The 12,426-nt window shown below is 40.3% G+C and overlaps 1 protein-coding gene across 1 annotated transcript in view; it reads left to right on the top strand.

The window, feature by feature from the left end:
- Nucleotides 1-449: 449 nt before the first annotated feature.
- Nucleotides 450-12,426, top strand: part of TSPEAR (thrombospondin type laminin G domain and EAR repeats) — a 219,749-nt gene continuing 207,772 nt past the window's right edge. Inside the window, exons 1-2 of the mRNA XM_044060283.1 lie at nucleotides 450-492; nucleotides 1,224-1,534. Coding sequence (XP_043916218.1) covers nucleotides 450-492; nucleotides 1,224-1,534 — 354 coding nt within the window. The remainder of the gene's footprint in view (nucleotides 493-1,223; nucleotides 1,535-12,426) is intronic.

Here is a 12,426-nt window from a genome sequence, read left to right as displayed (position 1 = left end):
AAATCCCGATATCATCAGATGAGTGGCCAACTGGCTCACTGATAGGACCCACAAGGTCAAAACAGGTGTCTCTACCTCTGACAGCAGATAAGTCACTAGTGGTGTTCCCCAGGGATCTCTCCTGGGATCCCTACTGTTTGGCATCTATTTCTCAGAAGTCCAGGCAAAGACAAAAGGCCTGTGGCTGACCAAGTTTGTGGATGACTGTAAGTTGGGTGCTGTCATTGAATCCCCAAATGATGTTAACATACTACAAGAGGGTCTCACAACAGCAAATGACTGTTGCCAAAGTCATGGCCTTAAGTTTAACACAAAAAATGTATTATCATACCATTCGGCAAAAACACAGCCCCTACTGTTTATCACATCAATGGCAACCCCTAAGCACACAATCTGTGGTGAGATAAGTGGTTACACAGGTTGATAATCTCACACTTGACCATCATGTAATGGAAGTGGTCAGAAAAGCCTTTTACTTGGTTCATCTCATAAGTAAATAGATTGCATCCAGAAATCCAGAAAAAAGGAGGTTATTACCTTGCTGTACTCCTCCCTCATTAGGCCAATAATTGAGTACAGCGCCCTATTTGGTATGTACCTCTCCAAATACCTGCACCAACTGGAAAGGTCACAGAAATACCTCACAAAGAGAATCCATGGCCTCCAGCACCTGTCCTTTGTGGACAGGCTCAAATCACTATCAGTATACTCAGTATCATACAGATTGCTCAGAAGTGATCTGTATCTCGCCTACAAGGCAATCTCAGACCCTGCCCTTCTAGAGATGCTCCATATCCATAAGTCTAACTCCTTGCGCATTACCTGATAGAAAAGCCTAAATCTAATATGCGACATTAACAAAGCCTGCTATAGAGGCAGTTTGTCTCATAGAGTCTTCTCCGTTTCTGGAATAGACCCCTCAAAAACGTCAAACAAAGTAGGTCACTGACCCTCTTGCACAACCATGGTGAGTGGATAGGAAACCACAAATTTGTCCCAGGGGTTCCACCTGTGTACTTCATTGACAGGTGCTGATTGAGTTTTCTTTTTTGGGGATAAACTCTTGGCTAGGCTTGTAAGGGCCCCAGGGCCATTAGGATTAATAAAAAATGGTAAAGGACATATTTATTTTGTTGCATTGTAATCGTACTGTTTACACAGCTACCCACAATTACAAGCACTTGATCAAGTTCTGATAACTAATTAGAGGGTTTAGCTACTAGCTAGCAGTTTATTTTGTCTATATCTCTGTTGCATTAACAAATACATCCTTGCACTACAATGCACTGATCATTTGTATATATCTTTTTCAGATTTGCTGCCCTTAGATATTCTGTCCCAGGTGATTCCTACAGATGGATCTCCAGTGAATGGATTACGACTGATTCAGGAACAAGGAGCCCGTGGGCTAAGAATCACAGCTCTTACCCCTGCTTTTACTTTCCCTGCCTCACATTTCTTTATCAGCTGCGATATCTTCCCTGAAGAATTTTCTGTTGTCTTAACTCTCAAAGCTGCCATGCTGGTTCCTAAGGTAATGCATGTTACAATCTAAAGCAGATAACAGGGTTATACCCATTTTAGTTGTACTGCACATACATATGCATGACTTAGATTTGCTTGTTGTTGCATACTGAGTTTGTGTTGTAAGTATATGATACGTTATCTATTACTCTACTGTCATTAAATCAGTTAAAACATCAACACCCAGGTAGCCAAACCCAAAAAAATACTGGCAACACAACTAGCAAGAGAGGGTGTATATGTGCCTTGAGTGATTTTCTTTAATTCCCGTTGGACCCTTTGGATCTAAAAAGAAGCTTTTTAAACTCCACTGGAGTGCAGAGGATCACTTGCATTTTCCCTTGAAGATCTGCGGCTCATGCTATAATACTAGACGCATTCTGGGACAGGATATGTATATTTTTGTATGACTGATCCTTATGAAATTTAAATGGAGTTTTGCAGACCTTATCTTCTTAGTGTTGTCTTGTCTGAGCAAAAGGAATTGTGTTTTCAAAGAATGTGGCATGATTATTTCATGAGTGTTTTGCTTGAAATGTTCATATTAACTAACTTAGGAATAGCCTGAGGTTCCAAGTGAATATCTCTTTTGGCACAGTTCATCAACTTGATATTCCAGGACAAGAGTGATTCTGGGTTGCTGTTAGCTGGCAAATAATGATTGGACAGGGTAACGAATGTCTGCTAAGCTGCTTTTCTATTTCTAGGCGGGTAGGTGAGAAGATTGGAGGGTAAGGTGGGAAGGAAAGCGGTATGCCACTTTTGTTCCAGACCTCTCCCAAATTAGTACCTGATGGTATTGGAACCTTGCAGGAGAAGAGAAAAAAAGGAAAATATGCAGAGTACCAGTGAAATGTGAGTTCTTCCTCTGTACAAACTGCAGCCAGCTATATGCATTCCCAAGCACAAAGGTATAGAAAGGTTCCTGAGATGAAAATCAGTGATGCGTTATGGGATACCATGCATGTGGACCCCAACATAACTACTACACCTTCCATTGACTCATAACAGTCAGTACTGTATGGGAGCCTTTGGGATACAGCAAATGGCTTTCTACCTCTTAGAGCAAAGGCTATAGGGAAAGTGACTGCTGCCAGATGCAGTCTTAGAGTGTGACTGTAGAGAAGACAGTCATCAGGCTGCCTTATTTATCGTGCTTCAGTAAACGTATTTGTAAAAAATATTAATACACATTGGAACTCATCCAGAAAATGTAAATGCACCACACTGAAACTGTTGATTTAAAAGGGTCAATTTTTTCAGACTTAAATACCTAATATTCATATCACTCCGAACAAACACCAAAATGAACCAATGACAGTCCCAGTCACCGAAATATGCACTGACCACGAAAATTCATACACTTTCCTTTTATTTAAATATTAAAATATCATCAAATACTGGTTAAGCGCTTTCATCTACTTATGGTAGATTTCATCAGAACCATTACTAACAGCCATTATTCACTTTTTATGGCCCTAAACCAATCAAAAACTTAAAACGTGTACCCTATACAAACTAATTAAAACTTAAGTGCTCAGTGCATGATTCCACAATGTCTACCTATCACAATTTTCTTTTTTTATCACAAATAAAACATATATGTTAGGACTGTTCGTCAAACATAATTAATATAAAAACTCAATAATAAATATTTACTAATGAAACAAACAGTTCACATAACATATAAAAATGTATCTAAAAATGTTAAAAATGTTAAAAAATCTTGAATGCCTAATGTTTATGATGCTATATATATGGTCCCCAATTGTGACCTCAACTAACAATACTTCTACCATAGCTGTCTGAATATTCCTCATATTTGATCTTCACCTATACTTCTCTAATACTGACTTAATGGATATGGTGTCATTAAGTCCGGGATATTCAGATGCATTAAGCTTGATTTGCCATCTTGTTTCCTTTTCTCTCAATAATAATTTTGTATTCCCACCCCTGGGATTAGGTTTGATAGATTCCAATATGCCAAAAGCGCTTAACCAGTATTTGATGATATTTTAATATTTAAATAAAAGGAAAGTGTATGAATTTTTGTGGTCAGTGCATATATCGGTGACTGGGACTGACATTGGTTCATTTTGATGTTTGTTCGGAGTTATATTGTTGGCTAGACCAGTCGAATGTTATTAATATTCATATCATACTTATTTTATTATTTTATTTAAAATGTTATTAAAATATCCAATTTGTTCTGCCTAAAGTATTCTTAGCAACTAAGCAGTTTTAACAAGAAATATTTTGTTTAAAACTGTAGTCCTTACTGTCTACACTCTATTATTTACTTAACAGCAGCACTGGTGCAGTGGATAGTGTTGTTGCCTCACAGCAAGAGGTTCTCTGGTTCAGTTCATGGCTGGGGTACCTTCTGTGCAGAGTCTGCATGTCCTCCATGTTTGTGTGGGTACCCTCCAGGTGTTCCAGTTATGTCCCACATTCCAATGACATGTAGAAGGTGGACTGGATACTCTAAATTAGCCATAGGTGTGAGTGTGTGGTGTGGAAGAACAGCGGTGGCAGGGCTTGCCACCCAGCAGTTTAAACCTTGGCTCTAGATAATTGTCACTGTTGAAGTGACACCCTGAGCCCATGTGAAAAAAATGGGAAAAAGGGGTTGTGGATAAATGGATGGATAGAATTTAAAATAATTCACCTGTTCAAAATGAGAATCAATGTTACATATGCCATAAAGTTTTGTTTGCATTCTATTCTGGGAGATGTAGAAAGGGTGCTCTTGGTGGCTACAAAAGGTAAAGGAAAACTGCCAGCTTTCACAAAGCATAAAATAAGAAGTCCATCAACTACTTGGAAAAATCAAAAGAATATTTTTAGAAAAGATTCTTAAATTATGCCGCACATTAAGATTCACATCTTAAGTGAAGGATACCTACAAACATCCTTTAGTGATGATTTGTTCGTACCATCAAATTAGTCATGTCTTTTTGGTCCATAATTGATCCACAAAGATTTCAAGAGATATAGGTAGGTCACATAGAGAATTTATAATGAAGTCATCATCATCATCATCTTCTTTTGGCTGTTCCCATTAGGGGTCGCCACAGCGGATCACCTGTTTCCATTTCTTCCTGTCCTCTGCATCTTGCTCTTTCACACCAACCACCTGCATGTCCTCTCTCACCACATCTGTAAACCTTATCTTAGGCCTTCCTCTTTTCCTCTTACCTGGCAGCTCTATCCTCAGCATCCTTTTCCCAATATACCCAGCATCCCTCCTCAGCACATGTCCAAACCAACGCAATCTCGCCTCTCTTGTTTTGTCTCCAAACTGTCCAACCTGAGCTGACCCTCTAATATACTGATTCCTAATCCTGTCTATCCTAGTCACACCGAGTGCAAATCTTAACATCTTTAACTCTGCCACATCCAGCTCTGACTCCTGCATTTTTTTGTCAATGCCACCGTCTCCAACCCATATAACATAGCTGGTCTCACTACCCTCTTGTAGACCTTTCCTTTCACTCTTACTGGTACCCATCTGTCACAAATCACTCCTGACACTCTTCTCCACCCAGTCCACCCTGCTTGTACTCTCTTCTTCACCTCTCTTCCACACTCACCATTACTCCGAACTGTTGATCCCAAGTACTTAAACTCATCCACTTTTACCAACTCTACTCCCTACATCCTCACCATTCCTCTACACTCCCTCTCATTTACACACATATATTCTGTTTTAGCCCCGCTGACCTTCATTCCTCTCCTCTCTAAAGCATATCTCCATGTCTCCAGGGTCTTCTCAACCTGGTCCCTACTCTCACTACATATCACAATGTCATCTGCAAACATCATAGTCCATGGGGCCTCCTGTCTGATCTCATCTGTCAACCTGTCCATCACCACTGCAAATAAGAAAGGGCTCAGAGCTGGTCCTCGATGTAATCCCACCTCCACCTTAAACGTATCTGTCACTCCCACCGCAGTCCTCACCAATGTCACACCTCCCTCGTACATATCCTGTATCACTCTTACATACTTTTCTGCCACTCCCAACTTCCTCATACAATACCACAACTCTCTAGGCACCCTGTCATATGCTTTCTCTAAGTCCACAAAGACACAATGCAACTCCTTCTGAACTTCTCTGTATTTATACAACAACACTCTCAGAGTAAACATTGACTCTGTAGTGCTCTTTCCTGGCATGAAACCATACTTCTGATCACTAATCATCACCTCCCTTCTTATCCTAGCTTCCACTACTCTTTCCCATAACTTCAAGCTGTGACTGATCAGTTTTATCCCTCTGTAGTTACTGCAGCTCTTCACATCACCCTTATTCTTAAAGATAGGTACCAAAACACTTTTTCTCCACTCTTCAGGCATCCTCTGACTTTCCAAAATTTCATTAAACAATCTGGTTAAAAATTCCAGTGCCATTTTTCCTAAGCACCTCCATGCTTCCACTGGTATGTCATCTGGGCCAACAGCCTTTCCATTCTTCATCCTCTTCATAGCTGTCCTTACTTCCTCCTTGCTAATCTGTTTCACTTCCTGATTCACTATCCCCACATCATCCGACCTTCCCTCTCTCTCTCATTCTCTTCATTCATCTTTCCATCTACTCAACACACTCTCCTCGCTTGTGAGTACGTTTCCCTCACTATCCTTTATCACCCTTAACTGCTGCACATCCTTCCCAGCTCTGTCCCTCTGTCTAGCCAATCGGTACAGGTCCTTTTCTCCCTCTTTAGTGTCCAATCTCATACAACTCTCTATATGCCTTATCCTTAGCCTTTGCCACCTCTCTCTTTGCCATGCACCTCATCTCCTTATATACGTCTACTTTCTTCATCTCTTTGACAATCCCACTTCTTCTTTGCCAGCGTCTTCCTCTGTATACTCTCCTGTACTTCCTCATTCCACCACCAGGTCTCCTTGTCCTCCTGCCTCTGTCCAGATGTCACACCAAGCACCTTTCTAGCAGTCTCCCTTACTAGCTCTGCAGTTACCCAGCTATTCTGTAACACTTCACTGCCTCCCAGTGCCTGTCTTAACTCTTCCCTGAACTCCATCTCACAATCACCCTTTTTTAACTTCCATCATTTAATCCTTGGCACTGTTTCACACTCCTCCTCCTCTTCTTGATCACCAGCATCATCCTACAGACCGCCATTCTATGCAGCTTAACTACACTTTCCCCTGTCACCACTTTACAGTCTCCAATCCCCTTCAGACTGGCCCTCCTACATAGGATATAATCCACCTGTGTGCATCTTCCTCCACTCTTGTACGTCACCCTATGCTCCTCCCTCTTCTTAAAATACATATTCATCACAGATATTTCCATCCTTTTTGCAAAATCCACAATCATCTGACCTTCTGCATTCCTCTCCTTAACACCATACCTACCCATTACTTTCTCATCCCCTCTGTTCACTTCACCAACATGCCCATTGAAGTCCGCTCCAATCAGTAGCCTCTCACCCTTGGGTACACTCACCACCACTTCATCCAACTCACTCCAAAAGTTTTCTTTCTCATCCATCGCACACCCAACTTGTGGAGCATATGCACTAACAACATTCATCATTACACCATCAATTTCAAGCTTCATAAACATCACTCTATCAGACACTCCCTTCACCTCCAAAACACTCTTGGCATACTGTTCCTTTAGGATAACCCCTACCCCATTTCTCCTGCCATCCACAACATGATAGAACAATTTGAACCTGCCTCCTATACACCTGGCCTTACTCCCCTTCCATCTGGTCTCTTGCACGCACAATATATCAACCTTCCTTCTCTCCATCATATCAGCTAGCTGTCTCCCTATACCTGTCATACTGCCAACATTCAAAGTTCCTACCCTCACTACTACACTCCTAACCTTCCTGCCTTGGGCATGCCTTCCCCCTCCTCTTCTCCTTCAGCCAACAGTAGCCCAATTTCCGCCAGTACCCTGTTGGCTAACAGTACTGATGGCGGTCATTGTTAACCCGGGCCACGACAGATCCAGTATGGAAATATGAAATGTTCTCCGCATAAGTCATTTGGCAGAGGTTTTATGCCGGATGCCCTTCCTGATGCAACCCTCCCCATTTATCTGGGCTTGGGACTGGCACAAAGAAATGCACTGGCTTGTGCATCCCCCCGTGGCTGGGTTAGAATTTATAATGAAGTAATTGTTTTTATTTGCTATATGATATCAGCCTGTTTGATACTAAGGTGTCTGTGTTCAGTAAATGGCATTTTTAGTTACTGGACATGTGTATATATTCCGTTAGTTTAGTGACTGTATTCTTTGTTCACATTTCATAATTTTCCCATATTACATATTGTATTGTAGATTTTGTATATGCAGTACAGAGGACTGCCTTGTACTTTTAACATTTTCTGGGAATGTGAACTCTGTTACTGTTAGTTTTCCTGAGTTCCAAATTTGTAAATCAGCTGCAATGAAAACATTGATTTAGTGAAACCCAATTTATCCTTTCTCTGCTGTTGTGTTACTACAAAGTTGGTATATATCATTCAGGGGGTGTGGGGGAAATTCTTCTCATATGGAGGGTGCAGGCAACTTGCTCATTTGCAGAAAACATTTTCTTTTCACTTTGTCGTGTTTCCTGAAATAGTTTTGTACACTTGGCATTCAGGTATTGGTCCTTCCTCAAATCATCACATATTCAAACTGTTTAGTGCTTGTAGTCAGCATGTATTTAATTTCCCCAAACTCTTCAACAAAACAGCTTTGAAGTCTTTTAGGTATATTGAATTAACTTGTAACAGTTTGTTCTCCCTTAGAATTTTTGAGTGCTGTAGATTGTGCCTTAAGTGATGAAGGTGCATCTAGGAGGGATATCAGCAGAAACTAAAGCAATTTCTGCATCCATTCACCTGATTTAGTGTTATTCGTTTTATGTGAGTTGCCCAAATGGTTTCTTTCTATTGCATTTTTTTGTAGAACAGGTGCTCTTTGTATTTATAACAGGACTGTCACATAGTAATCCACAGTAGTTCTGCTTCTTAGATTTACTTTTAATTTTCAATAAAATGAAAAATGTAAACTTCTTTTATTGCCTTTAATGGAGTCTCTTAGATGGATCTGGTTAGTGTATGTTTGAGGTAATACACTCTCACTGATTACAGGGTGTTGCCTGCTATACTTCCTTACTAACACTGATTAATCCTAAACCTAACACTGCCCTTGAGGTAATACAATCCCACAGATTAAAGGGTGTGGCCTGCTGTACTGCCCTTACAAACACATAGTAATCCTAACCCTAATACCACCCCTTGAGGTAACACACTCTCACTAATTATAGGGTGTGGCCTGCAATACTTCCCTTGCTAATACATAGTAATCCTAATCCTAAAACACCACCCCTTGAGGTAACACACTCCCACTGATTATAGACTGTGGCCTGCTATACTTCCCTTACTAACACATAGTAATCCAAACCCGAACACCACCTCTTGAGGTAATACACTTTGAATGATTACAGGGTGTGGCCTGCTGTACTTCCCTTACTATCGCATAGTAATCCTAACCCTAATACCACCCCTTGAGGTAACATGCTCCCACAGGGTGTGGTCTGCTATACTTCCTTACTAACACTGATTAATCCTCCCTTGAGGTAACAGGGTGTGGCCTGCTATACTTCCCTTACTGACATGTAGTAATCCTAACCCTAATACAATAGCACCCCTTGAGATACACTCCCACTAATTATAGGGTGTGGCCTGCTATACTTCCTTACTAACACTTCTTCTTCTTACAGTTGATCACCTATCTGCTTTTGATTGGCAGTGGAGTTTTATGGTGTTGAGTTGCCAGCCCAGCGCCCAACCTTCCACAGAAGGCACACACATGCACATACTCACACCTAGGGCCAATTTAGAGTGTCCAATCCACCTAGAGCATGTCTTTGTGAAGTGGGAGGAAACCAGAGCACCCGGAGGAAACCCACGCGACCACAAGGAGGGCATGCAGACTCCGCACAGAAGGCACCCCAGCCGAGAATCGAACTGGAGAACCTCTAGCTGTGAGGCAGCAACACTAACTGCTGCATCACCGTGGCTGCCCACTTCCTTACTAACACTGATTAATCCTAAACCTAACAGTGCCCTTCAGGTAATACATTCCCACTGATTACAGGGTATGGCCTGCTATACTTCCCTTACTAACACATAGTAATTCTAATCCTAACACCGCCCCTTGAGGTAATATACTTCCACTGATATCAGTATGTGGCCTGCTATACTTCCCTTACTAACATAGTAATCCTAACCCTAACACCATCCCTTGAGGTAATACACTCCCACTGATTACAGGGTGTGGCTTGCTATGCTTCCCTTACTCCACCTTAAGGAAAACTCTACCCAAATGTCAAGTTTTCTTTCAAAAAAGTGACTTTCCTTCCCTGTAATCCAACAATACAGATGTAAATGTCTTTCCCTTTAATAAAATTTGGTGTCACAAAGAAAGTAAGAAAGCAAATATGTTCATCTAACTCTTCTTACTATCTGTCAGTATTTGATTTTGCATTTTTATACACTGTAACTTTTGTAAAAGTGGATGTGTCTTCTGGTGTTTTGTTACAGCTGCATTTTCAAGCCTGTCATTAAAAAAAATCCTTAAAATGCTGTAACAGAGATGGCCACTAATGAAAATCAAGTGAAGCAAAGTACTTAAAAATGCAAATGGATGCTGACAGTGAAAAGTAGGCAATCACAGCAATGTTGTAAAGTGACGTGAGAGAAAAAACACAGTAAATGATCCCCTCATCATAAGGGTTTCTTTCTGTCCCTCTAACATGACATCAGGAAGGCAAAGGGATTGACTGTAAAGCAGAATCATGCTGGCCATGGCAGTCTCCTTCAGATCATTTTGGGGTATAACAAATTAGAAAATAACAGTAACCGTTTACTTTGATAAAGGGGCATTGGCAGTGCAGAAACATTGAAGATTTGCTGAAAAACATTTTTTTTTCAGTTTTTGGGTGTGGTTCTCCTTTACTAATGTGTAGTAATCCTAACCCTAACATCACCCCTTGAAGTAATACACTCCCACTGATTACAGCATGTGGCCTGCTATTCTTCCATAACAATGACCCACTGACCTGTGTCAGAAAAATGAGATGTTGGTGAAACAAATGATTGATAAACTGATACTACAGTTCTCATTGTTGGAAAATGAACTGTCAACAAAATGAACAGCAACCTTATCTCTCTCTCTCTGTCTCTCTCTCTCTCTATATATATATATATATATATATATATATTTATACATACATACATATATTTATTTATTATTTGTTTACTGGGAAAGTTTGACATGGATAGAGCCCATTTTCAGCAGAGGCCTGTCTAGAAAGACTTCAGATGCATTCCTTTGGAATGTGGGAGGAAATCGGTGCACCCAGAGGGAACCCACAGGAATGCAGGAAGGACACACACAGATGGCACCCCAGCCAAGAATCTGGAGAACCCCTTGCTGTGAGGTGATAACACTAACCACAGCACCATTTAAAATAGAGAGAGATGGTTGCAATTAAAATATCAAAAGCACATTTGATTGAAATGTTTTTGAGGGGTGAAAAACACTGAAAGCACAAAATATCAAAAGTGCATTAGAGTCAATGCTCAAGTGGTTGAACACTCATTTTAATAATGTTTTTAAGAAAGATGTCAAATAGAGTACCTTGCTGACCCTCTTCAGGCACAACCTTGATGAGTGGATGGGAAACTTCAAATCTGTCACAGAGGTTCCACCTTTGTCCCTCATTAACAGGAGCGACAGGTGCTGACTGAGGGTTCTTTTTTGGGGATAAACTTTTGGTTGCACTTATAATGGCCCCAAGACCATTAGCCTAGTAACTTCCTATGATCCTAAGAGTGTACAGGAAAATGAAGGTTTGACTGAAAAGGTTATAGTGATTGCTAACTGCACGTGAGTGTTCCCAGGTTAGGGTTAAGAGTTATGTAAGTAGATAGATTTACTGTTTTGCCTGTTTGGTGTTGCATGTGTTATGTGTCCATTTGTCTTGTGTAGTGACACTATTAGGGATATGGTTTTTAGTAATGCAATGGGTAGGGTCAGGATTGGGGCAGGGGTATGATTAGCAAAGATGAGTAAGGTGGTACAGGTGGGTGAACCCATTCTGTAACGGTACCACTACCAAGACAATACATGATCTCAAATTTAGAACTGGGGTGCATCATATAGGGTTTTTTATTTGGATAAAGTTATTAGATATTTTGTGATTGGATGTTATGAGTTTTCAATGTTCTGTTCATTCACTGTTTTTTTTTAGATATTTTGAGTTTGATATAATATATATATATATATATATATATATATATATATATATATATATATATATATATATATATATATATGGATCTACTTTCGAATCCTGAAAAAACGTAATCTCAAATTCCATTATGTCGAGATGAAAATGTCGAGTATGCTGTTTACCGATCTTTCAAAATAACGAATCTGAGAATGACAAAACTGTATTAGTTTGGTGTGGTGTTGCTATGAATTGCATATTGTAACTTTAAGGTGTTGTGGTTTGTGGAATATGGATATGGCAGATAATGTGTGGTTATGTATGGACGCTTAAGGTAGGTGTTCAGTGTGCAAGGGTTTTAAGAGAATTGCTTTGTATTTCAAGTTGTTTGGAAGTTTGCTGAGTAGATTGGAGTAGGTAGGTGACAGTATATATGTGTTAGTTTTGTAAGTGGTGATTTTTGTAGAGGTATGGTGTGTGTGTTTCTTGTGTGTATGGGTTTGAATGTGTGCAATAAATGTGTAGGGCGTGTAATGGTAGATATGCAGTTTTCTTCATGGTAGTCTGACCTCAAAGTTGATATACATATAAGTAGCCAGGGGGTATGGAGGGTGTAGGGGGGCTTGAC

Source organism: Protopterus annectens, chromosome 2.part0, assembly GCF_019279795.1.
Source record: "Protopterus annectens isolate FY-2018-M chromosome 2.part0, PAN1.0, whole genome shotgun sequence".
NCBI lineage: Eukaryota > Metazoa > Chordata > Ceratodontiformes > Protopteridae > Protopterus > Protopterus annectens.
The sequence above is the reverse complement of the archived record's forward strand: the minus strand, read 5'-3'. Positions and strand labels throughout refer to the sequence as shown.